The 24,341-nt window shown below is 46.4% G+C and overlaps 1 protein-coding gene across 1 annotated transcript in view; it reads left to right on the forward strand.

The window, feature by feature from the left end:
• The first annotated feature begins 1,067 nt into the window (after positions 1-1,067).
• LOC119949873 (IQ motif and SEC7 domain-containing protein 3-like) overlaps positions 1,068-24,341 on the forward strand; it is a 68,367-nt gene continuing 45,093 nt past the window's right edge. Inside the window, exon 1 of the mRNA XM_038771713.1 lies at positions 1,068-1,385. Within this exon, the coding sequence (XP_038627641.1) occupies positions 1,117-1,385 (269 nt within the window). The 5' untranslated portion in view covers positions 1,068-1,116. The remainder of the gene's footprint in view (positions 1,386-24,341) is intronic.

Consider the following 24,341-nt stretch of genomic DNA (forward strand, 5'->3'; position numbering starts at 1 on the left):
CGCTCCCCTCCCAATTTCTGCCGTGCTTAGGGAAGAAGACCGTTCATCCCGTAGCCCCTACCCTCTTTCTTATTCAGCGGCGGCGCCCCTTCTGCTGTTCCGCCTGAGTCGCGGGGCGGGGGGAAGCGGAGCAACCGTTCGTGGCCATGGCGTAGCCCTGGCTAGCCCTACCTCCCTGCGCGGAGCCGAGCCCCGTCCCTCGTGCCCAGGCAGCCCCCTCGGGGGCAGGAGGGAGGGACTCCACGCACGCGCGCCCACATATACACACATTTACCCACGCGCACAGGCTGCAGCGGGCACTTTGCAAAACTCCGCTCTGCGCCCGGTGGAGGCGGTAGCGGTGGCAGAGTCCGGGAAGCGGCACGCTGGGGTCCGAGCCCGTAGACCGAGCCCCGCGGCTCCTGCCTAGCTCTCCGCCGCCCCCTATGTCCTGTTCACTCGAAACGGGCTCCAGCTGCGCCCCGCCGCTGCCTGCGGCCGCAGCGCTTTCCTGGGAGCATCCGCAAGCGAGCCGCTAACAGGCTTTCCGGGAGGAAGGGAGGGATAGAGAGAGAAAACAAGGATCGGGAGGGAGGAAGGAAGAAAGAAAAGAGGGTAGAAGGGAAGAGAAAAAAAGAGCGGGAGGACGGGCGAAAGCAACAGCGGGTGGGTCCGAGCTGCGCCCGGGGTCCCCCAGGCAGCCCCGTGCCGCCCCCCCACCCCGTGCCGCCGGACTCCTCCCCAGTATTTCGGCGGCGGCGGCAGCAAAAGCAGCAGCAACTTGTCTCCTGCCTGGACCAAGGGACCCGAGAGCAGCAACGAGCAATGGCGGCCCGGAGCAGGAGACCGAACGGGAACCAGAGCCGAAGCCCCTGTCGCCGCCGCCCCTGCGCGCTCTAGCTTGAGGGGACGCTGCAGGGTGGGGAGAGGGGGGCTCAGGTGGGGCTGTACAGGCGGGAGGGGAGTGCGGGGCGGCTTCGGCTCGGCTCTACTTACCTCCCACCCTCTCTTCGCGGTCCCCATAGCAAGTTCCTCCCGGTGCGCACCCCAGCCCCGACCGGTCCTGCCCACGCCCCCCACCCCCACCCCCAAACCTCAGCAGGGCAGCGCTTTCCAGAGGGGTGGGGCGGCCAGGCCATGGAGAGCCCGGCGGAGAATCCGAGCAAGGCGACGGAGTACCTGAAGGAGCTGAATCGGATCATCGAGGCGCAGCAGGAGCTGCTGGAGCGACAGCGGCGGCGGATCGACGAGCTGGAGCAGCAAGTGACGAGGCTGTACCGGGAGAACGCCTGCCTGCAGGACGAGCACCAGCGGCACCTGGCCTCCTGCCGTCTGCCCGGAGGCCCTTCCGCCCACCCGCCCGCGCCGCCCCTGGGGGCCATCCCGGAGCACGCCCGGCACGAAAAGTAAGCGGGATGGGAAGGGTCGGCACCGCTGGGGCAGGAGGGAGAGGGTCTAAACCGGTGGGATGGAAGGGGCGCGTAAGTAGGGCTCCGGGATCCCACTCCCGCCGAATCTCCCCGCGCCCCCCCCCCCCCCGAATTTGCATCCACAAAGTTTAGTGATGTTGTTTCTCTGTACTTGAGGAGGGGAGCGGCGATGACTTTGCGGGAACAGGTGGGGGGAGCAGATCAGGGCTCCAGGGCGATGTAAAGAAGCCTCACTGGCGAGGGGAAGCTCTGCGTGCCTCGGTGCCGAGGCTCGACGGGGATAGCGCCGGTTGAGCCACGGGAAGGAGATCGGGGCGGGGTGGGGAGCAACGTGGGTGCTGGCTCTCACTCCCCAAGGATTTTGTTTTTCTTCCTTTTTCTGCTCAGAGACCCCAAATTCCCCTTCTCTTTGTGGCTCTCCAAGGCAGCCCGAAGAGAAGGGTTTTCTGGGAAGTGGGCGGAGAGCCCGGGTCAACCCCCATCCCAGTAGCAGACCCGTGCGGGTTGGTTCAGCCTCGGAGGGCCCTAGGGGAGGGGTCGGGTGAACAGCTTCCCCGTTCCCTAAATCCCCGACACGGATTAAGCGCTTCTTGGAGGGAAAGGGAAGGATCCGTCTCCTCAGGCTTTCCCTTTTGGGTCCCTCTACTTTGGCCAGTGGCTCCCTCCCCAGAGCGGCTGAGCTCCCCCATTCACTGCCCACATCCCCGTACCGCCCCCCTGTTCTCGACCCAGCGGTTTTTTTTTTTTTTTAAGATCGCGATTGAGGACGGCTCGCCTGGCGAATCTGACTGGGCGCCCTGACCAAGGGAGCCCACGAGGCGCTGTCCGCCCCCATTTCCGGACAAGGACCGTCCTACTTAATTCCCTCCACCCCCGTCTCTTTCTCTTTTCTTCCTTCCTTTTACCTCTCTCCAACCGCGTGGGGAGTAAACGGCCCATTTCCCGGACTCGGGTGAGGCGGAAGGAGGGCGCTAATTAGCGCCACTCCGCGGGGGCAGCGGTGAGGACGGAATCCCCTCCTGTCCTGCGCCCCTTCACTCCTCGCCCCCCACCCCCAGGCTACTGTTCCTCACTTTCATTCATCCATTCAATTGTATTTATTGAGCGCTTACTGTGTGCAGAGCACTATACTAAGCGCTTGGGAAGAACAAGTTGGCAACATATAGGGACGGTCCCTACCCAACAACGGGCTCACCAGCCCGCTCACCTCCCGCGGGGTTTCCGCCCTTTCGTTTCGACTCCGGACTGCACCCCAATCTCCCCGGCGCTCCCGGGAGGGGTCGGAGATAGGCGGCGGCTTGCTCACCAAACTCAGGACCAGGACTGCGCGGGGGATGGAAAGGGGCCTTTCTCCCTCCCCCAGTCACGAGGGAAGGAAAGTAAAGACGGACGGAAGGGCAGTAGACGGGAGGAAGACTGGAAGATAGGACGATTCCCACCCCCGCGTATCCCCGGCTCGATAGGACAAGACCCGTCGCCCCGCTCTTCCGACCCCGGACCACTAAATCCCTGGAACTGGTTTGGGTCAGGTTTACAGGCGGCTCTTTCTAGCCTCCGGGGCAACACTCTTGCACCCTCCCTACCGCCTCCGTTCGGTCCGGCCCATGCCGGCTGCGTAACTGCCGCCGTCCCCTGCCCGCTGTTCAGCGACTGTGGGTGCTGAAATCAATCAATCGTATTTATTGAGCGCTTACTGTGTGCAGAGCACTGTACTAAGCGCTTGGGAAGTACAAGTTGGCCACATATAGAGACAGTCCCTACCCAACAGTGGGCTCACAGTCTAGAAGATAATGATGGCATTTGTTAAGCGCTTACTCTGTGCAAAGGACTGTTCTAAGCGCTGGAGGGATACAAGGTGATCAGGTTGTCCCACGTGGAGCTTACAGTCTTAATCCGCATTTTACAGATGAGGGAATTGAGGCACAGAAAAGGTAAGTGACTTGCCCAAAGTCACATAGCTGACAATTGGCAGAGTCAGGATTTGAACCGATGACCTCTGACTTCAAGGCCCGTGCTCTTTCCACTGAGCCACGCTGCTTCTCGTGCTGTCTATTCAATGCCCAAGAGGGACCGATGGTCTCTTCCCCCAACCGTGGAGCTCGACTTCCCGACAGCTCTGGGTTCCACCTCCCTGGAACCCGATTTACTGCCGAACTGGGGTGTGGGGTCCTGGGAGGAGGGGAAACAGGACAGAGCTAAGTCCAAAGCCTGCTACTTCTCTGGTTCTGGGTTGGATCCTTGGTGCCTTGACCCTCGACAGGGCCTTTTCTCTCCCCGGGCCTCAGTTTCCCCTTCCTTTCAACGGACAAAGCAAAAGAGAGTTGTTGGTGGCACACATGCTGGAGACTTTCTTAGAGAAAAGGCTTCAAGATCTCAGGACCCGGGGCCAAATTCACCAGGAGTGAAACTTGGAGCGGATGAACAGATGGCTCAACAGTCCAAATAGCACTCCTTGAATAGAAGAAGTTAGACCCTGGGAGTACATAAGTTGCTTGAGAAGCCTCATTAACTCCCAGTGTTTATCACCAAAGAATAGCTTATGCCTTGGGAGAACCTGGATCCTTTGGGTTTCATTCTCAGGTCCATCTTTGGCCCCTCTAGGAGAAGATACTTCCACTGTCCTTTAAAACACATTGTGGCAGCGGGGGAGGGGGGGGGGGGTGCTCGACTCTGGAATCCCATGACTGGGAGGGAGAAAAGAATTTGCAGTTTGGAGGTGTCTCTCTTCCCAGTTATTCACCCACCCCAACAGGACTCCAAATTTAACAAGTGATTTTCCCCTTTACTGAACATAGCAGAAAGCCAGCTCCACGGCATAAGAAAGAGGGGATGAATAGTCTTTCTGCACGTGAGGAGGAGAGGAACCAAATTATGGGGTGCCTAGTGTAAACCCCAATTGCTTCCAGACCCTATTATTCTGGTGGTTTCCATGATGAAGGAATTGGTGCTGGAAGGAGGACTGCTTTGCGGGAGCAACAAATTAGAAGATTCCCGAACCCAGGCTCCACCAGGAGGGAAGTCAAACACAGATCTCTTGCCAAACTGAAAGAGCAGTTGATATCTCTGGGGCATGTGCCCTTTCTGGGTACCTGAGGGAATTTCCCCTTTGTTCACTGACTCTTCCAACAGCTCCTCCAGAGTCTAATTTCTCTCCCAAACATTTGGAGGGATTGTCGAATGTCTCAGTGTAACTGTGACAAGAGTTTCCTTCATGTATTGCAGGTGTAAAGAAAAAATTTTGATTTGTAGAATCGAATCCCCATGAGTCAAGAGCTTGCACAGGAAACAAAATGCGAATTAATAGGCAAAAACACTGTTGTTTTTCACAGGAAACAGCAGCACATACTAATCAGCAAATATCTCATCAACAATAAGCCCAAGCACGGGAGTCGCCGGGGGCTGCTTTGTTTCTTTAAAACCACTCTCTTTACCCGATGGCAAAATTTATTGGGACAAAGGGTTGGGGGGTTCCCTTTAATTTTTTGTATTTATTGAAACCAATAGTCCAAGGAATGGGGGGCCCCTACTTGTAATTTGGGGTTTTGAGAGATTTTTTTTCTAAGGCGTAAAATGTGGAGGTGTATTTCAGAAACACCTTGGGAATATAGTGTTCCAACCAGATGATGTGCTGCTTCATTTAGTTTAGAATTTGCCAATGACTATAAAATTAGCCTCAGAATAAACAAAATAGGGCCCCAAGAAACCGTGGTTTTGCCGTCCAGCTTTCTAGGTAATGAACCAGTCTATTAACAATAAGAACCAGTATTCATGACATTTTCAGTGGCTCCATTTCATTTAACATTCCACCAGGGAGGGGGGAAGCTTCCAAAATGCACAAAGCCGAATCTCTGTCTTAAGGGAAACACAGAATACTGGAGTGGCTTAAACCTTTCTACATATAGAAAATGGCAGTTGAAGTCAATAACCTTGTCGTTATGCTCTCCTATGTGGAGCTTTTGGTGTACGGATAAGTCTAACTTTAAAATATATGGTATGGCAAATATTTTAATGCTGAAAAGCAGCATAGGCTAGTGGAAAGATCACAAGCTTGGGAGTCAGAGGACCTGGGCTCTAATCCCGGGTCTGCTACATGTCTGCTGTGTGACCTTGGGCAAGTCACTTCTCTGAGCCTCAGTTACCTCATCTGTAAAATGGGGATTAAGACTGTGAGCCCCACATGAGGACATGGACTGTGTCCAACCTGATTAGCTTGTATCTACCCCAGTGCTTAGTACAGCACCTGGCACATAATAAACAGTTAACAAATAACATTTAAAAAAAATAGCACAGTTGCCAATAATTGTGCACAATGTCCATCCACTGATTCTTGTCAATATGTTCTGGAATGTGAAAAAGTGTGGACTTATTTGTTCGTATTTTGAAAGTTATCTTTCACTCTAATAGTTTAAAGTAACCAACTTTCATGCCATCCGCTTCTAAGAAGGCTGCGTGCTCTTGTTTTAGCAAAAAGTATTTCCTGGATGTAAAAAAGTCTTTGCTGGTATTTCATATGGTTCTTTGGGGAAAAGCTATGGTCTTCACATCAGAATTGGTAACCATTTAAGCTCACCTATCTCTTGTCATTACAATAATTTTGGCTACCTCCTAAGAATATTTCTCTGAATTTTTTATACATAAGCTCCGGTTGTCCATTTTAGTATGTCCTAGGCTTCTTTTGCTTTTATGTCTGCTTATATATCGGCACATTTATGTTTGTCCTGTCTCCTTCCTTTAGGTTGTAAATTCCCTGAAAGTAAGGTCTGTCTTGTTCTTCCTCTGTAACTTTCCACATTGCTCTACACACAGTAAGCTGTCAGGGAATACTATGATTGACTGCTAACTGCATTTTGCATCTCTATACAAATGCTATTGGACAACAAAAAGTTATGCTCACCTTAAAATCCTCAGTGCTTAACAAATCAGAACATGTTTGCTTTCCCACTCCTTACTTTATGGGCTTGGGTACATTTCCTAGAGAGAGTATGGAATTATCCACTCAGAGCCAATGGTGTGGTCATTCTGTATCATCTCCAGTCACTGAGTTTACTTCCTAACTTCATGCTTTTCCCATCATGTAGACAGACACGTTCTTTAGACAAGGGGTGGGGGTGGGGTCTTTATACTAATTCAATGCCAAAAAAATCTTCCTTTTGACTTCCTGTCAACTTAGTGCCCTCTAATAGCTGGTGGGTAAGGCATTCCCGTCCCAGCAGGCATAAAGCAGGGCTTTTCTCTGACAACTTCAATAGAGAAGATTTTCACCCACTCTTATTTTCCTGGACGGATGAACAGATGGGACCAGAGAGGCATCATCTCTTCCTCCAGCATGGGCCTAGTAAAGATCGAATCTTGTTCACCTACAATATTTTCACTGCCTATGTAAATGAGTTCCCATCTCACCACTTTTGGGCACTAGCACTGAATACCTTGAGAGTATTTTTCTTACAGAAGAGATATTGCAAACACACATTTTAAAGAAAATACATGATCTGTTCAGTTCACTAATTTTTTGACACTACAAAGAGAATGATTATTGAGCTTTGGGATAAGATTTCATAACTCTTAGAGTGGGTTCCCTCTCATTAGCCTGCATATGACTTTACAAGCTTTTAATAAGGAAGAAATATCAAGCCCTCAGAGGATTTAGTACTTTGTTCTAGTAGAGTAGCAAGCATAACTAATTACCGGCCCAAGAAACTATAACTTGAGGGGAATCATGGGTGAATTTGCAAAAAACAGAATTTTCCAAAGTAGGTTCTATCAGAAAAGTAGTTTGAATTTACATATTTGATCATGACTGATAATCAGGCCACCTGAGTCCAGGAGCAATTTGCTTATTTATAGTGAGACAAAATAAGGATTTCAAGGATTCCATTGCAATTCTAAAGTCAAGACCAATTTAAAAAGAAACTGTGTGTGTATGAAGAGAAGCTGGACTTTATCTCTCTCTCTCTCTCTCTCTTTCTTTTTCTCTTCCCCTTTCCCCCCCCTCCCCCAAATCAAACACTTGTTAACATAGCCTGGGTCGGGGGAGATCGGGTGAATATAGTAAATATTTCTCAAGAGGGTGGTGAAGAGGGGAAGGGTGTGTCTTCCCACCAGCAGGCCGTGCACTTGAGTTGTTTTTCCAGTAGTGGTGTATGGGTTTGCACCCATACTCATTCAGCTGGTACTGCTTGTGTCCAGTAGCAGGCATTGATGTGTGTCAATCAATTGTATTTATTGAAAGGTTACTGTGTGCAGAGCACTGTACTACACACTTGGGAGAGTACAATATAACAGAGTTGGTAGACATGTTTTGAGCTTTCAGTCTAGAGGATGACACTCAGAATAGCTTAGTAATAGTATGTATGTCGTTGGGGGGGCGGGGAGATAGTTTTCAGTTTCATGCAAAAACCAGGAGAAAAGTCCAAAGAAAAACAAAGACTAACAAACCAAAAAATAGACAGCAAAATAGACAGCTCAGAGCCACCAAACAGCAAGAGCTTCCAGGCAGGTCGGATATAAATAAGGGTGGTTGTTTCAGAGAGCAGTTCAGTGTCACCAGATAGTACCTTCTACAATGGGGAGATTTGGAAGGCCCAATCACAGCAATTCTCTGACTGTGAAACCACCCAGTGACATCCGGCACTCGGATGAGAAAAGATCTCTACAAGACCAGATGGATCCAGCATCCGTTCTCCATGAGCCTTCGTTACAGTGTGCCGTGATGTCGATTCCACACCCAGCCAGTCAGCCCATGTGTGCCACCCGAACTTTCTGAGCTGTGACTCTTCCCTTGGTTGTGCATAAGGGGGTGTGATACTGAAGTGACATTTGTAATTTAGTGAGTAAGCGGGACACAAAAGGTTAAACACTTAAAAAGTTAAAAAAAAAAAACATAGTGCTCTACACTGTGTTCTCTACAAAGCCTGAAGCAAGGGAATCACATTTCCCAGGAAATCCCCTTTTTTTTGGTCCAGGCCAGTGAAAGAACACAAAGAAGAGAAATGTCTTACTTTGCTTACAGTTCTTCTGGGAGAAACAGAAGCGCTTTTCCGCAGTGTGGGTAACCTCACTGAAGCATTTAACACCATTAGTATAGCTGGGCTCTGACAACTCCTAAAAAAAGTTTAACTATTGTGAGAAATTGATCAAAATCCAAAGATTACTCCACAAAGTTATGGCTAAGTCAGAATTTGAGGAGCTTTATCTAAGCCTCTCTCCAATGTCAGAGTGAAACAGAGCTACACACTTATGTCCAGTCTTGTTCAAACTATTGTCTGTGACCACGCTTGACACAACAAGGAATCTGGTGTCAGAACGTGATTCTGTTCCTCTGGCAAATTCTTTCAACTCAACAAGCTGAGAGTATTATAGAAAGTCCTTGAATCATTTGCACAGATGCTCCCCAGTCCTGCACATACCCAAGAAGTCATGCAGATGATTATGAACCACATCTCAGAATCAGTAAAGTCCTATGAACCAATGATTAATCAGAAGATGATGAAGGTTATTTAAGAGCCTACACTCAGGAAGCCTTATATACAGTCAAGAACCTCCATCAGCAGGATGGAATTGAATGCTGACATTGGATTCTGCTAGCTGGGCAGCACTGTCTAATAACATAAGGATAGTCAAAGGAGAAGAAAATGGAAGACCATTAATACCAACAGTATTTATTGAGTGCTGTGTCCAGTGTTGGGAAAGAATATACAGGTGGGACTTAGACATGGTCCCTGTCCCTCAGGGGTGCTTATGTTATGATCGTTAGAAGGCTGACCAAGTGTGGCACCAATATTCAGTTCAAATTGCAGGTCTATAAAGCAAGTAAAACATATAGCCTTCTTAAAGAAGCAGCGTGGCCTAGTGGAAAGAGCACTGGCCTGGAGGTCAGAGGCCCTGAGTTCTAATCCCAGCTCTGCCACTTGTCTTCTGGGTGACCTTGGGCAAATCACTTAACTTCTGTGTGTGTCAGTTTTCTCATCTGTAAAATGGGGATTCAAAATCTGCTCTCCCTCCCCCTTAGGCTGTGAGCCCCAGTTGGGATGGGATCTATAATCAACTTGGTTATCTTGTGTCTGGCATAGGGTAAGCACTTCACAAATACCATTATTATTTATGGCTGGAGATCTGACCTACCACAGGCACCATATTAATTCATTCATTCATTCAATCGTATTGAGTGCTTATTGTGTGCAGAGCACTGTACGAAGCGCTTGGGAAGTACAAGTTGGCAACATATAGAGATGGTCCCTACCCAACAATGGGATCACAGTCAACTTGTAAAGCAGTTTCACTGACATCACCTATGCATAATGTTTAACATTGGAAAAAGTCTCACCAACAGGGAGTCCTGGAATCCACTAAGAACCACCATTGAAGACAAGCTCATCACATCGCACCTTTATTGGGAAAAACCTAATGGAATGAACCACAATAATAATAATGATGGTATTTGTTACGTGCTTACTATGTGCAAAGCACTGTTCTAGATTATCAAACTGATAAAATGGGATAACCGTAAACAGGATAGACAGAAGAAATACTTTAAAGACACAATGAAGTAAAACCAAAAATAATGTGGCATAGCAGTGGGCAGTTGGAAGCCAGCAGCAGAGGACAGATCAATCTGGTTTCTAGCAATTAGAAGTGGAGAGACTATTTTGGATCAGAGGTTTCAGGAAGATTGTGAGCCAAGGGTGGGGGCAGGGGGTGAGAAACACGCAAACAGGAAGTAACAATCTTTATATGCACATGATGTGAAAGAATTAGCAGTCACACATTCGTCTTGTCAGGTACACTATCACGCACTACTTAAAAAAATCTCACTACCAGCAGTAGCTTCTTGGAACCCCAAAATATCAATAATATTTATTGAATGCTTATTCTGTGCAGAGCACCATACTAAGCGCATTGGAGAGTACAATAGAATTAATAGTAACTTATCTATTTCCCAATATTTTATCTATCTCTATATATTAACCTGTTATGGACGAGCCTTTCTTTCACACCTCTCTACCAAGTTCTCAAGCATTGTCAGGTAATTTAAGAGAAAACATTTTAGGGAAGATCAAAATTGGTGACATCCATTGTGATCCAAATGTAGTTAAAAAACAACTTCTGCTCTGATGCTGTTGGAGCACAAATTAGGTTGAAAACTACCAAAGCCCCTACAAGAACTTGGAAGAGGGGGCTATTTAAATTATCTTCATTTTTGGCAGTTTGACTCGAGTTATGTTTTGGGGGTTAGAATCTAAATAGTTCTTGTCTTAGTCTTTAGATTACCTTAGTCTTTAGATTGGTCATGGGTTCTAAACCTGCCTCCGCCACATGTCTGCTGTGTGACCTTGGACAAGTCACTTAACTTCTCTGAGCCTCTGTTACCTCATCTGTAAAATGGGGATTAAGACTGTGAGCCCCACGTGGGACAACTGATCACCTTGTATCCCCCCGAGTGCTTAGAACAGTGCTTTGCACATAGTAAGTGCTTAACAAATGCCATCATTATTAATTATTACCAACAACCTTTTTATGCAGAAGAGCCAAACAAAATGAGTAGTTGGTGTGTAGAGTCAACCATATAATTTAAACATGCATTAATGTAACTTACTTCATTAAGTTACGTAATAAGAACTGAAAATGAGGTGAGAGAAAAAGGAGATGGGAGGAGGAAAAGGAGAGAAAAATAAAGAGGCAGAGACAGAAAGAACCACCTTATTCCTGGTTGCTTTTATTTAGGGAGGGGGCTGCGTTGCAAAGCATTCATGTTTACAGTTTTAAACAGACTTGTTAAGGCACTGTTATTTAGGTCTTCTTTCTTACCTGGCGCCGCCACTTGTCTGCTGCGTGACCTTGGGTAAGTGCCTTAACCTCTCTGTGCCTCAGTTTGCTGTGCCTCATCCAGTGGGGATGAAGTCTGTGAGCCCCTTGTGGGACATGAACTATGACCAGCCTGATTAGCTTGTAACCAGCGCTTAGTACAATGCCTGGCACACAGTAAGCACTTAACGAATACCATTAAAAAAAAATAAGACGTTTTCTTGGCTGGTTCTCCTAGTTACACAGGCTGGTTCTGAACTCTTGGTTCTCCGGGGTCAGACATTTAGCTGGAAGGGATGTTGGGAGCAAAATCCCCATATCACATGTGGGTAGGGGAAAGGGGACTGAATGAAGGGGCACAAGACGCAGGCTGGGAGGGGGAGGGAAAGAACCTCCGGCTCTAAAACACTACAAAGCAGCTGTGCTTGTAAATAGGGCGGGGAAACTGCTTTGAATTGAATGTCTCCTTCCCCCCCCCTGCAGTCGCTGCCGTTTGCTGCTGGCTACTTGCCACGTCTGGCCCCTTGCCCCGTGGCTCCCCGGGGCCGCAGGAGCAGCAGCTGGAGCAACTTTAAGCAGTTCTCGCTCTCCCCCTCCTCCATCCTTCTGGGCTGCTCCGGACGCGGCCCTGTGGAAGGAGGCGCGCGAAATGCAACTTCCTCTACTTCAGCGGTCTAATCGGGAATCCGGATCAGTAATCATAATAATATCGGTATTTGTTAAGCGGTTACTATGTGCCAAGCACCGCTTTAAGCGCTGGGAGAGATACAAGGCAACGAGGTTGGGCACAGTCCCTGTCCCACATGGGGCTCACACTCCTAATCCCCCATTTGACAGATGAGGTAACTGAGGCACAGAGAAGGTGAGTGACTTGCCCAAGGTCACACAGCCGACAAGTAGGGGAGTCGGGAATAGAAGCCACGACCTCTGACTTCCAAGCCGATGCTCTTGCAGCTAAATCATGCTGCTTCCTTGTAGGCCCGGGGACTACTCTTTTCCCCTGACTTGGTGCTTGTGGGAAATGAACTTGACACCACTGTTGTTCCCCGGAGGAGGGAAGGAACTGGAGAGGGTGGGTGTTTTAACTCAGCAGCAGGGAAGGGGAGGGGATGGATGCTGGGAAGCAGGGTGGGGACAAAGGCAACTCCAGGCTGCCCAAAAAAGGTGTGGGTGGGTGGGTGGGTGGGTGTGTGGGTGGGTGTGTCCAGTGGCATAGCCCCCATGGCTTGAGTCCACATTATTAAAATTATTATTATTATGGTATTTGTAAAGTGCTTACTGTGTGCCAAGCACTGTTCTAGGTACTGGGGTAGATACAAGGTTATCAGGTTGTCCCACATGGGGCTCACACTCCTAATCCCTCTTTTACCGACGAGGTAACTAAGGCACAGAGAGGTTAAGTGGCTTGCCCAAGGTCACACAGCTAAGTGATGGAGCCAGGATTAGAACCCAGGTCCTCTAACTCCTAAACCCGTGCTCTTTTCACTAAGCCACGCTGCTTCTCTAATCTATCTATTCCACATCGATCCTGGCTCTTTGTGGGCAGGGAATGTGCCTGTTAGACTGTTGCGGTTCTACTCTCCCAAGTGCTCAGTACAAAGCTCTGTGCACAAGCACTCAATAAATATGATTGCTTGACTGAGAGAACAGGCAGTTTTAAGAGTCAGGTATAGCTTCAGAGCTATGAATTGCTGATCCTTGTTCCACAGGAGTAATAATAATAATACTAATAATGGCATTTAGTAAGCGCTTACTATGTGCAAAGCACTGTTCTAAACGCTGGGGAGGTTACAAGGTGATCAGGTTGCCCCAAGGGGGACTCACAGTCTTAATCCTCATTTTACAGATGAGGTAACTGAGGCACAGAGAAATGAAGTGACTTGCCCAAAGTCACACAGCTGACAATTGGAGGAGCCGGAATTTGAACCCATGACCTCTGACTCTAAAGCCTGGGCTCTTTCCACTGAGCCACTAGTGAATTTATGGCTAAATACTTTTGAGGCTTTGAAAATTATCTTGAATCTTGTGTCCGTTTTTCTCATTCTCCTCTTTAATAGTCCAACGTCCCAGGATTGGTATTTTTTCTGGTGCTTAGGTAGGGTGTTAAATGGCAGATGGTGTGTGTGTGTAGGTTTAATCAGATGATATCTTCCTGCTTTATGTGCCAAGATGAGACTTGCAGTTGTCATTAGGGATGATGTCCTTTAGTCAGGAACGGGCTGAGGCTTGTTTTTAAAATCTTGAATTAGATGGACAAAATGCATTTGACTACAAGGAATTGATCTGTAGAGAGCAACTCTTTTTAATAGCAGATGGTGAAGGAAATATGAAGATTGGAGATTTTTCTTTAAGCTTTCTTCTGGCATGTTGACAAGCAGAGTAAATTATTGTGTTTAAAACTGGATGATTCAAACTTTCCTTTATCAATCTGGAATCTAAAAAAATGATTAGCTGTACTGAATGTGAAATCAAATGAAGATCTATTTTTTTCCAAAATCTTTAGTTGATTTACTCAGATTTAGAATCTCTTCCACATTGACAAAGATATTGATGTCAGTGAATGACAAAGCACACTTGAAGTATGTGCAATCATTTTAAAAAGGAAATATTTTAAGTCATCCTCTTTTGTCTGGTTTGTGGGTGACTGCATTGGATTGGCTTCTTTGGGTGGTTTGGAAAGCTTTTTAGATTAAATTGTTTTGACTGCTGATCTGGGGTTTTTTCAACTGATTTACTTGAAGTGCACCATTCTTAGCTTGTCATGGTAAGTGCTGTTCTTATAATTGCCACAGACTGGGATCTTACAAGGGAAGAACATTAACTAAGAACAAGAAGGTTGTAGGGGAGGAGTCTTTTAAAAAGAAAAGTGGTTTAATTCAAAATACTAAAGGCAAGGCATAAACTGGTTCTCATATTCATTCATTCATTCAATCGTATTTATTGAGCGCTTACTGCATGCAGAGCACTGTAGTAAGCGCTTGGGAAGTCCAAGCTGGCAACATATAGAGACGGTCCCTACCCAACAGTGGGCTCACAGTCTAGAAGGGGGAGACAGAGAACAAAACAAAACATATTAACAAAATAAAATAAATAGAATAAATATGTACAAATAAAATAGAGTAATAAATACATACAAACAATATACATATATACAGGTGCTGTGGGGAGGGTAAGGAGGTAAGGCGGGGGGTATGGGAAGGGGGAGGAGGGGGAGAGGAAGGAGGGGGCTCAGTCTGGGAAGGCCTCCTGGAGGAGGTGAGCTCTCAGTAGGGCTTTGAAGGAAGGAGGGCTTTGAAGTGGTTGGCAAAACGGGTATTTTCTTTATGGTATCTGTTCAGCACTTCTATGCCAGACACTATACAACCTAATCAGGGTGGACACAGTCCATGTCCCACAAGGGGCTCATAGTCTTAATCTCCAGTTTCAGATGAGGAACAGAGAAGTGAAGTGACTTGCCCAAGACAAGTAGCTGAGCTGGGATTAGAACCCCAAGTCCGTGCTCCATCTACTAGGTCCCGCTGCCAGGTTATTTTTTTGGACCACATAACTGTAAGCAGTGTTAGAGGACCATGCCAGAGGAAGGTGAGAATGGGAAAAGGCGGCGAGAAGGGAAATGAATTCATCGAGTGCCTATTGAGTGCAGCACTTGGGACAGAAAAAGAGAAGTGTAGTCACCAGGGCGGTCTTACCTTCCTCTTCCTTATCCCCTCTTTCTCCTCCTCCCCTCACTAGCCTTAATACTTCAACGACCCCCGTACTTGCCCCACCCTTATTTTAGTGTAACAAAAATTGTGGGGAAAAAGTGGAGCGACTATTTCAATAACAGAATGAAAATACCTTCACCAAATATGGCAGACATCTTCTCCTTTCTTTGAAATGCCCCATATGTCTTACCTTTTCTGTTCTCCTAACTGCACATCAGAGAAATACTATGCCTAGGTAGCAGTAAAAAGGGTTGTCACCATAAATCAGTCAATCAATAGTATTTATTGAGCACATACTGTGTGCAGAGCACTGTAATAAATGTTTGGGAGAGTCCAATACAATAGAATTGGAACATACAGTCTCTGCCCATAAGGAACTTGCAAACTAGATGTTAACTATAAGTTTGGGTGTGGAGACCTGAAAAATGAATGTTGGTGGGGGGGAAGGGGGGCAAGAGAAACAGTCCTGCTTAGGCTTATGAATATCTACACACATCTCTGCCCATATAATTTTTATCTTTGGAAGTCTTTGCAGCCATGGAAGGGTGGGGGGCCTCCCCCTCTTGTAAAACCAGCATCAACTATATTTGAGAGCCTAGGGAAGATGACACTATTCCCTGGGCATCATGAATTTCTCTACAACCTTTCTATTGCCAAGGATATGGAGAAGCAGAGTGGCCTAGTGGGAAAAGCCTGGGCGTGGGAATCAGTGGACCTGGGTTCTAATCCCAGCTCTACCACTTGTCTGTTGTATGGCCTTGGGCAAGTCATCTAACTTCTCTGGGCCTGTTGCCTAATCAGTAAAATGAGGATTTAATATTTGTTCAATTGTTCAATCAATGGTATTTATTGACCACTTAGTGTTTGCAGAGCACTGTACTAGGAACTTGGGAGAGTACGGTATAACAGAGTTGGTAGACACGTTCTCTGCCCACAGTGAATTTATAGTCTCGAGGGGCAGACAGATATTTATATAAATAAATTTATGTATATGTACGTACCTACTATGGGGCTGAGGGAGGAATTAATATGGGATGCAACTCCAAGTATAAGGGTGATGCAGAATGGAGTGGGAGAAGAGGAAATGAGGGCTTAATCATAGAAGGCCTCTTGGAGGAGATGTGCTTTTAATAAGGCTTTGAAGGTGGGGAGAGTGATGGACTGTCAGATATGAAGAGGGAGGGCATTCCAGGCCAGAGGCAGGGTATATATGGGTGTTGGGTCAGTGGCAAGATGGATGAGATCGAGGTGCAGAGAATAGATTGGTATTAGAGTGGTGAAGTGTGTGGGCTGGGTTGCCTTAGGAAATCAGAGAGGTAAAGGGCAGGTTGGGGGGCGGTAGCAAGGTGATTGAGTGTTTTGAAGCCAATGGTAAGGAATTTCTGTTTGATGTGGAGGTGGACAGACAATGACTGGAGATTATTGAGGAGCAGGGAAACTTGGACAGAATGGTCTGGTAGAAAAATGGTCCAGGCAGAAGAGTAAAATACGGACTGGAGTGGGGAGAGACAGGAGGCAGGGAGACCTGCAAGGAGGCTGATGCAGTAATCAAGGAGGGAGAGGAGAAGTGCTTGTATTAATGTGGTAGCAGTTTGGATGGAGAGAAAAGGACAGATTTTAGAGATATTGTGAAAGTTGAACTGACGGGATTTAGTGACAGATTGAATATGTGGGTTGAATGAGAGAGATGAGTCGAAGGTAATGCCAAGGTTACGGGTTTATGAGACGGAGGATGACAGTGCTGTCTTCAGTGATGGGAAAGTCAGGGGGAGGGCAGGGTTTGGGTCTGAAGATGAGGGGTTCTGTTCTGGACATGATAAGTTTGAGTTGTCAAGAAGACATTCAGGTAAAGGTGTCCTGAAGGCAGGAGGAAATGTGAGAGGAGGAAAGAGATCAGGGCTGGAGATGTAGAATTGGGAATCATCTGCATAGAGATTGTAATTGCAGCCATGGAAGCAAATGAGTTCTCCAAGGGAGTGGGTGTACATGGAGAATGGAAGGGGTTGCAAAATTGATCCTTGAGGGAATCCCACAGTTAGGGGGTGGGAAGCAGAGGAGGAACCCATGAAAGAGACTGAGAAGGAGCGGCCAGAGAGATAGGAAGAGAACCAGGAGACGACAGTGCCAATGAAGCCACAGTTGGATAAAGTTTCCAGGAGAAGGGGGTGGTCAACAGTGTCAAAGGCAGCTGATAGGTCAAGGAGAATTAGGATGGAGTGGAGCCCATTAGATTTGGCAAGAAGATCACTGGTGTTCTTTGAGAGGGAAGTTTTGGTGGAGAGAAGGGGGCAAAAGCCAGACTGGAGGGAGTCAAGGAGAGAATTGGAGGAGATGAAGTAGAGGCAGAGTGTGTAGACAACTCTCTCCAGGAGTTTGGAGAGGAATGGAAGGAGGGAGATGGGTGATACCTGGGGGGAGCTGTGAAAGGGAGGCTTTTTGTTTTTTTTGGGGGGGAGGGTTTAGGATAAGGGAGACATTAGCATGTTTGAAAGCAGGGTTCATTCTCCCCCTTACATTGTGAGCTCCATAGGTGACAGATACTATATTCATCCTGGTCATCTTGTAATAATAATAATAATAATGGCATTACTATGTGCAAAGCACTGTTCTAAGTGCTGGGGAGGTTACAAGGTGATCAGGTTGTCCGACATGGGGCTCACAGTCTTAATCCCCATTTTACAGATGAGGTAACTGAGGCACAGAAAAGCTCAGTGACTTGCCCGAGGTTACACAACTGACAATTGGCGGAGCTGGGATTTGAACCCATGGCCTGTGACTCCCAGGCCTGTGCTCTTTCCACTGAGCCACACTGCTTGTATCTACCCCAGTGCTTACTGCAGTGTTCAGCATATAGTAAGTGTTTGACAAATACCACATTCATTACTATTATTATCATCTGACCAAAGTTTTGGCATTGTAGTCTCTTGCTTTGAACTCAACTTTATCTACCCCGTTGTTGCTAACATGGTAATGTGTTTTTTTCTCCAATTTGCCTTCTTCCAGCTTCTAAATCATATGGCAGAGTTGCTGTGACTTCAGAGTTTAGTCAGTGTAAGCGTGTGTTCTAAGGGTTATTTTATTTTTGTCCCCTCCTAGGCTGTGCCTTCAGCTTCCGTACTTCAAGCAATAAAGTGTGGCATTTTGTACATTCTCTTCATGAAACCTCATATTCATTCATTCATTCATTCATTCAATCGTATTTATTGAGCGCTTACTGTGTGCAGAGCACTGTACTAAGCGCTTGGGAAGTACAAGTTGGCAACATATAGAGACGGTCCCTACCCAACAGTGGGCTCACAGTCTAGAAGGGGGAGACAGACAACAAAACAAAACATATTAACAAAATAAAATAAATAGAATAAATATGTACAAGTAAAATAAATAAATAAATAGAGTAATAATATGTACAAACATATACACATATATACAGGTGCTATGGGGAGGGGAAAGAGGTAAGGTGGGGGGAGGGGGAGGAGGGGGAGAATATAGTAACCTCACCCTGGTTTTGGGTGGTGAAGTGGCCAATTTATGGTCCTGGGGTTCTTGGTGTGTTTGTAAAGGAGCATTCAAAATGATCTTTTCAGGATGTGATTGTGTGGTGGTTAGTAAACCAACAGAGTGTTGAAGTATTTTGCTTCAGTACCAGGGCTTAGGGAAAGAAAAATCTCCTATCATGTTATTCTCTTGCATGGGTTAAAATTATTCAGGAAACCAAACATCTGAAATGTTTCCTAAAGAGAATGTACAGTAGGCACTTTCATGGTTAGCTTCATATAAAAATTATGATTTGTACTCCCTCTGCTGGCTCTTCACCAATCCTTCACTCACTGGAAAAATCCTTAAAATTGTTTTGGTGTCTTACGCCTCTTTTTTATTACCTCTTTTGATGTGCATTAAGACTTTTAAAAACTTTTGAAGAGTAAAAAGGGGCTAGTCCACATCAATTTCTTTTGTTTTTTCATGTTTCCAATTTATCCAATGACAAAGGGCAAACCCTGGCAAGGAGAAAACCTGCTTAAAACCAGACTGTCTCTAATGGGCTTTCAGAAGTGGGGTAGTACATCATTTGTTTATGGTTTTAATTATAAGCAATTTGACTCTTAAAATCACTCCATTTTGCATGAACTGCTCCAGTGTGCAAGTTCAAAATCTTAAACAATCATTCGTGTGTGTAGAACAGCTGCAGCAAATAAAATACTGTGCTCAAGTACCAGGAGAAAAAGTCAGCCCCAAGTCCAACTCCACTGGGGGAAAGATCATTTTAAAAAGCTAGATCTTGTACTATACACTGAAGACACACACTTCTCCTGTGTAAAACTGCATTCAAAATATTTGGTAGGGGAACAAGAGCAATGGGAATCCTTATATCAAATGCATTTTTTTGTGACAGTAGTCATCGGGATGGCCTTGTATAAATACTGGGGGCTGCTACCAAGAGCATCCCAGTTGCTATCACATCATTACCTTATTTCATAGAATACTAGGGCTGGAAGGCATACACTCACTCCCTTGGTGACCTCATTCGCTCCAACGGCTTCAACTATCACCTCTACGCTGATGACACCCAGATCTACATCTCTGCCCCTGCTCTCTCCCCCTCTCTCCAGGCTCGCATCTCCTCCTGCCTTCAGGACATCTCCATCTGGATGTCTGCCCGCCACCTAAAACTCAACATGTCCAAGACTGAACTCTTTGTCTTCCCTCCCAAACCCTGCCCTCTCCCTGACTTTCCCATCTCTGTTGACGGCACTACCATCCTTCCCGTCTCACAAGCCCGCAACCTTGGTGTCATCCTCGACTCCACTCTCTCATTCACCCCTCACATCCAAGCCGTCACCAAAACCTGCTGGTCTCAGCTCCGCAACATTGCCAAGATGCACCCTTTCCTTTCCATCCAAACTGCTACCCTGCTCGTTCAAGCTCTCGTCCTATCCTGTCTGGACTACTGTATCAGCCTTGTCTCTGATCTCTCATCCTCATGTCTCTCCCCACTTCAATCCATACTTCATGCTGCTGCCCGGATTGTCTTTGTCCAGAAACGCTCTGGGCATGTTACTCCCCTCCTCAAAAATCTCCAGTGGCTACCAATCAATCTGCGCATCAGGCAGAAACTCCTCACCCTCGGCTATAAGGCTCTCCATCACCTTGACCCCTCCTATCTCACCTCCCTTCTCTCCTTCTACAGCCCAGCCCACACCCTCCACTCCTGCGCTGCTAATCTCCTCACCGTGCCTCGTTCTCGCCTGTCCCGCCATCGACCCCTGGCACACGTCATCCCCCGGGCCTGGAATGCCCTCCCTCTGCCCATCCGCCAAGCTAGCTCTCTTCCTCCCTTCAAGACCCTACTGAGAGCTCACCTCCTCCAGGAGGCCTTCCCAGACTGAGCCCCCTCCTTCCTCTCCCCCTCGTCCCCCTCTCCATCCCCCCATCTTACCTCCTTCCCTTCCCCACAGCACTTGTATATATGTATATATGTTTGTACATATTTATTACTCTATTTATTTTACTTGTACCTATCTATTCTATTTATTTTATTTTGTTAGTATGTTTGGTTTTGTTCTCTGTCTCCCCCTTTTAGACTGTGAGCCCACTGTTGGGTAGGGACTGTCTCTATATGTTGCCAACTTGTACTTCCCAAGCGCTTAGTACAGTGCTCTGCACACAGTAAGCGCTCAATAAATATGATTGATTGATTGATTGATTGATCTCAAGAAGCGATCTAGTCCAATGCCTCGCCCCTAGGAAGTACTGCACCATTGCAGAAAGATAGTTGTCTGCCCTTTTCTTAACTATCTCTAAGGAAGTAGAATTCATAACTTCCACTGGGCAGTATATTAGAGTATGTAACTTCCTAATGTCTAGCCCAAATTCTGCCTGCTACAGTTTAAGCCTGCTCATTTTGGTCCTGCCCTTAAAGGACATATAAAATAGCTATTCTTCATCCTTCCTACTCTACCTCTTTCTGTATCTGAAGACAGAAAATTACTTAATAATAAGGTTTTTTTTCCTTCTCAAAAGTCACTTATGTTCTTTTGACATCTGATGTAATAGCACCATTTGCAATAGCCTCCGTATAACTGGACCTCTGCCTAATTGCTGACCTTTGATTAGGTTTTCTTCTTCCTTATTTGGGGATACTGAAGCTGCCTTTAAAACTAAACAAAATTAAGTGGCAATTACTTGAACCACCATACAATCAATCAATCAATCAATCGTATTTATTGAGCACTTACTGTGTGCAGAGCACTGTACTAAGCGCTTGGGAAGTACAAATTGGCAACATATAGAGACAGTCCCTACCCAACAGTGGGCTCACAGTCTAAAAGGGGGAGACGGAGAACAAAACCAAACATACTAACAAAATAAAATAAATAGAATAGATATGTACAAGTAAAATAAATAAATAAATAAATAGAGTAATGAATATGTACAAACGTATACACATATATACAGGTGCTGTGGGGAAGGGAAGGAGGTAAGATGGGGGGATGGAGAGGGGGGTGAGGGGGAGAGGAAGGAAGGGGCTCAGTCTGGGAAGGCCTCCTGGAGGAGGTGAGCTCTCAGTAGGGCCTTGAAGGGAGGAAGAGAGCTAGCTTGGTGGATGGGCAGAGGGAGGGCATTCCAGGCCTGGAGGATGACGTGGGCCGGGGGTCGAAGGCGGGACAGGCGAGAACGAGGTACGGTGAGGAGATTAGCGGCAGAGGAGCGGAGGGTGCGGGCTGGGCTGTAGAAGGAGAGAAGGGAGGTGAGGTAGGAGGGGGCGAGGTGAGGGAGAGCCTTGAAGCCGAGGGTGAGGAGTTTTTGCCTGATACGCAGATTGATTGGTAGCCATTGGAGATTTTTGAGGAGGGGAATAACATGCTCAGAGCGTTTCTGGACAAAGACAATCCGGGCAGCAGCATGAAGTATGGATTGAAGTGGGGATAGACACGAGGATGAGAGATCAGAGAGAAGGCTGATAGTTGAAGCTGTGGGAGCGAATGAGATTACCAAGCGAGTGTGTGTAGATCGAGAACAGAAGGGGACCAAGCACTGAACCTTGGGGAACCCCCACAGTAAGGGGATGGGAGGGGGAGGAAGAGCCTGCAAAAGAGACTGAGAATGAGCGACCGGAGAGATAAGAGGAGAACCAGGAGAGGACGGAGTCAGTGAAGCCAAGGTCAGATAGCGTGTTGAGGAGAAGGGGGTGGTCCACAGTGTCGAAGGCAGCTGAGAGGTCGAGGAGGATTAGGATGGAGTATGAGCTGTTGGATTTGGCAAGCAGGAGGTCATTGGTGACCTTTGAGAGGGCAGTTTCCGTGGAATGTAGGGGACGGAAGCCATACTGGATGGGGTCGAGGAGAGAGTTGGTGCTGAGGAATTCGAGGCAGCACGTGTAGACAACTCGTTCAAGGAGTTTGGAAAAGAATGGTAGGAGGGATATGGGGTGATAACTAGAAGGGAGTTGGATATGCTGGATATCTAACCACGTTCAAACTATATTCAATTCAAGATGGAGAAGAATTTTTTTATGGCATTTGTTAAGTGCTTACTATGTGCCAAGCACTGTACTATGTGCTGGGGCAGAGACAAGCTAATCAGGTGGACACAGTCCCTGTCCCACATGGGGCTCACAGTGTTAATCTCCATTTGATCCTCATCCCTCTCAGATGTCCCCTTTTCAGGCAAGTTAATCCCATTTCTTTAGTTTTTTACAGAGAGATGAGTTATTATTACTAATAATAATCATATTTATTGAGCACTTATTCTGTGCAAAGCACTGTTCTAAGTGCTTGAGAGAGTACAGTATAATATTAGACACATTCCCTGCCCACAACGAGTTCACAGTCTAGAGTCCTATATGCAAAATCATTCTGATGGAACTTGCAGGTGTTTTAGTCATTTTGATTTGTAAACATCAGAGAACAGGGACTCTGTGGTTTGTTTTTATTTGCAGTTTTTCAAAGCCCCTCCTAGAGGGCTCTGAACCCAGTAGGTGTTCAATAAATATTATTGATGTTAGAATATGACCTTATGTTGTTTTGTGTTTTTAAATTATAGCACATCCCTCAAAGGCCGTCTTCATTTTTGAGTCACTGGCAGAGTTGTTCAATTTTGCTGGGCTGTAAAGTGTGCACTGCTAGACTGTAAGCTCATTGTGGTCAGAGAATGTGTTTACCAACTCTTTTATACTATACACTCCCAAGTGTTTAGTACAGTGTTTTGCACACAGGAAGCACTCAATGAAATAAGATTGATCGATTGCTGGGAATACCTAGCCAAGAAAAATATCAAATGTGGGATTGGAGCAGTCATAGTATTCAGCCCTTTTTCTTCATATTCTGCCATTTGTCTGCTGGGTGACCTTGGGCAAGTCACTTACTTCGTGCCTCAGTTACCTCATCTATAAAATAATAATTATTATTATGTGGTATTTGTTCAGCACTTACTATGTGCCAGGCACTGTTCTAAGCACTGGGGTAGATACAAGCAAATTGGATTTGACACCGTCCCTGTCCCATGTGGGGCTCACAGTCTCAATCCCCATTTTACAGATGAGGTAACTGAGGCTCTGAGAAGTGAAGTGACTTGCCCAAGGTCACTCAACAGACAAGTAGTGAAGCCGGGATTAGAATCCATGCCCTTCTGACTCCCAGTTCCGTGCTGTACCCACTACACCATGCTGCTTCTCTAAATGGGGATTAAGACTGTGAGCCGCATGTAGGACAGGGACTGTGTCCAACCTGATTAGCTTGTCTCTACCCCAACGCATAGTACAGTGCTCGGCACATAGCAAGTACTTAATAAATACCACAAAAAGTTCTTCTCCATCTTGAACTGAATATAGTTCTGAGCCTGGTTAGATATCCTGCTCATTGTATGGTGGTTCAACTGCCACTTAATTTTGTTTGATTTTAAAGGCAGCTTCAGGATCCCCAAATAAGGAAGAAGAAAACCTAATCAAAGGTCAGCAATTAGGTAGGGGTCCAGTTATACCAAAGTTACTGCAAATGGTGCCATTACATCAGATATCAAAAGAACATGTGACTTTTGAGAAGGAAAAACAATACCTTATACCTTATTACCAATTATTATACCTTATTACCAATACCTTATTAAGTAATTATATTTATCTCATCTGAAAAGTCTACTAATCAAGATATGTATCATTCTCTATTTTATTGATGCTGTAGCTGGTCAGAAATCCAACGAGTGCTATCAAAGTTGTCCCAGATGCAGAATTCAGAAACAGAGATGCAGTCAGTTCTTTTGTCTAACAGTAACTCATTCTTCCAGAGACATCCATGCATGAGAACTTTAGGCCATATGCCATTTTTGTGTTCATGGTGTTGGTATTTCAGGCTGTGGGGTTCGGTATTATATAGTTCATACCATACCACTGACATACTGATTTCAATTGTTTTGAATATTGTCACATTATTCCTTG

The sequence above is a fragment of the Tachyglossus aculeatus genome, chromosome X1 (assembly GCF_015852505.1).
Source record: "Tachyglossus aculeatus isolate mTacAcu1 chromosome X1, mTacAcu1.pri, whole genome shotgun sequence".
NCBI lineage: Eukaryota > Metazoa > Chordata > Mammalia > Monotremata > Tachyglossidae > Tachyglossus > Tachyglossus aculeatus.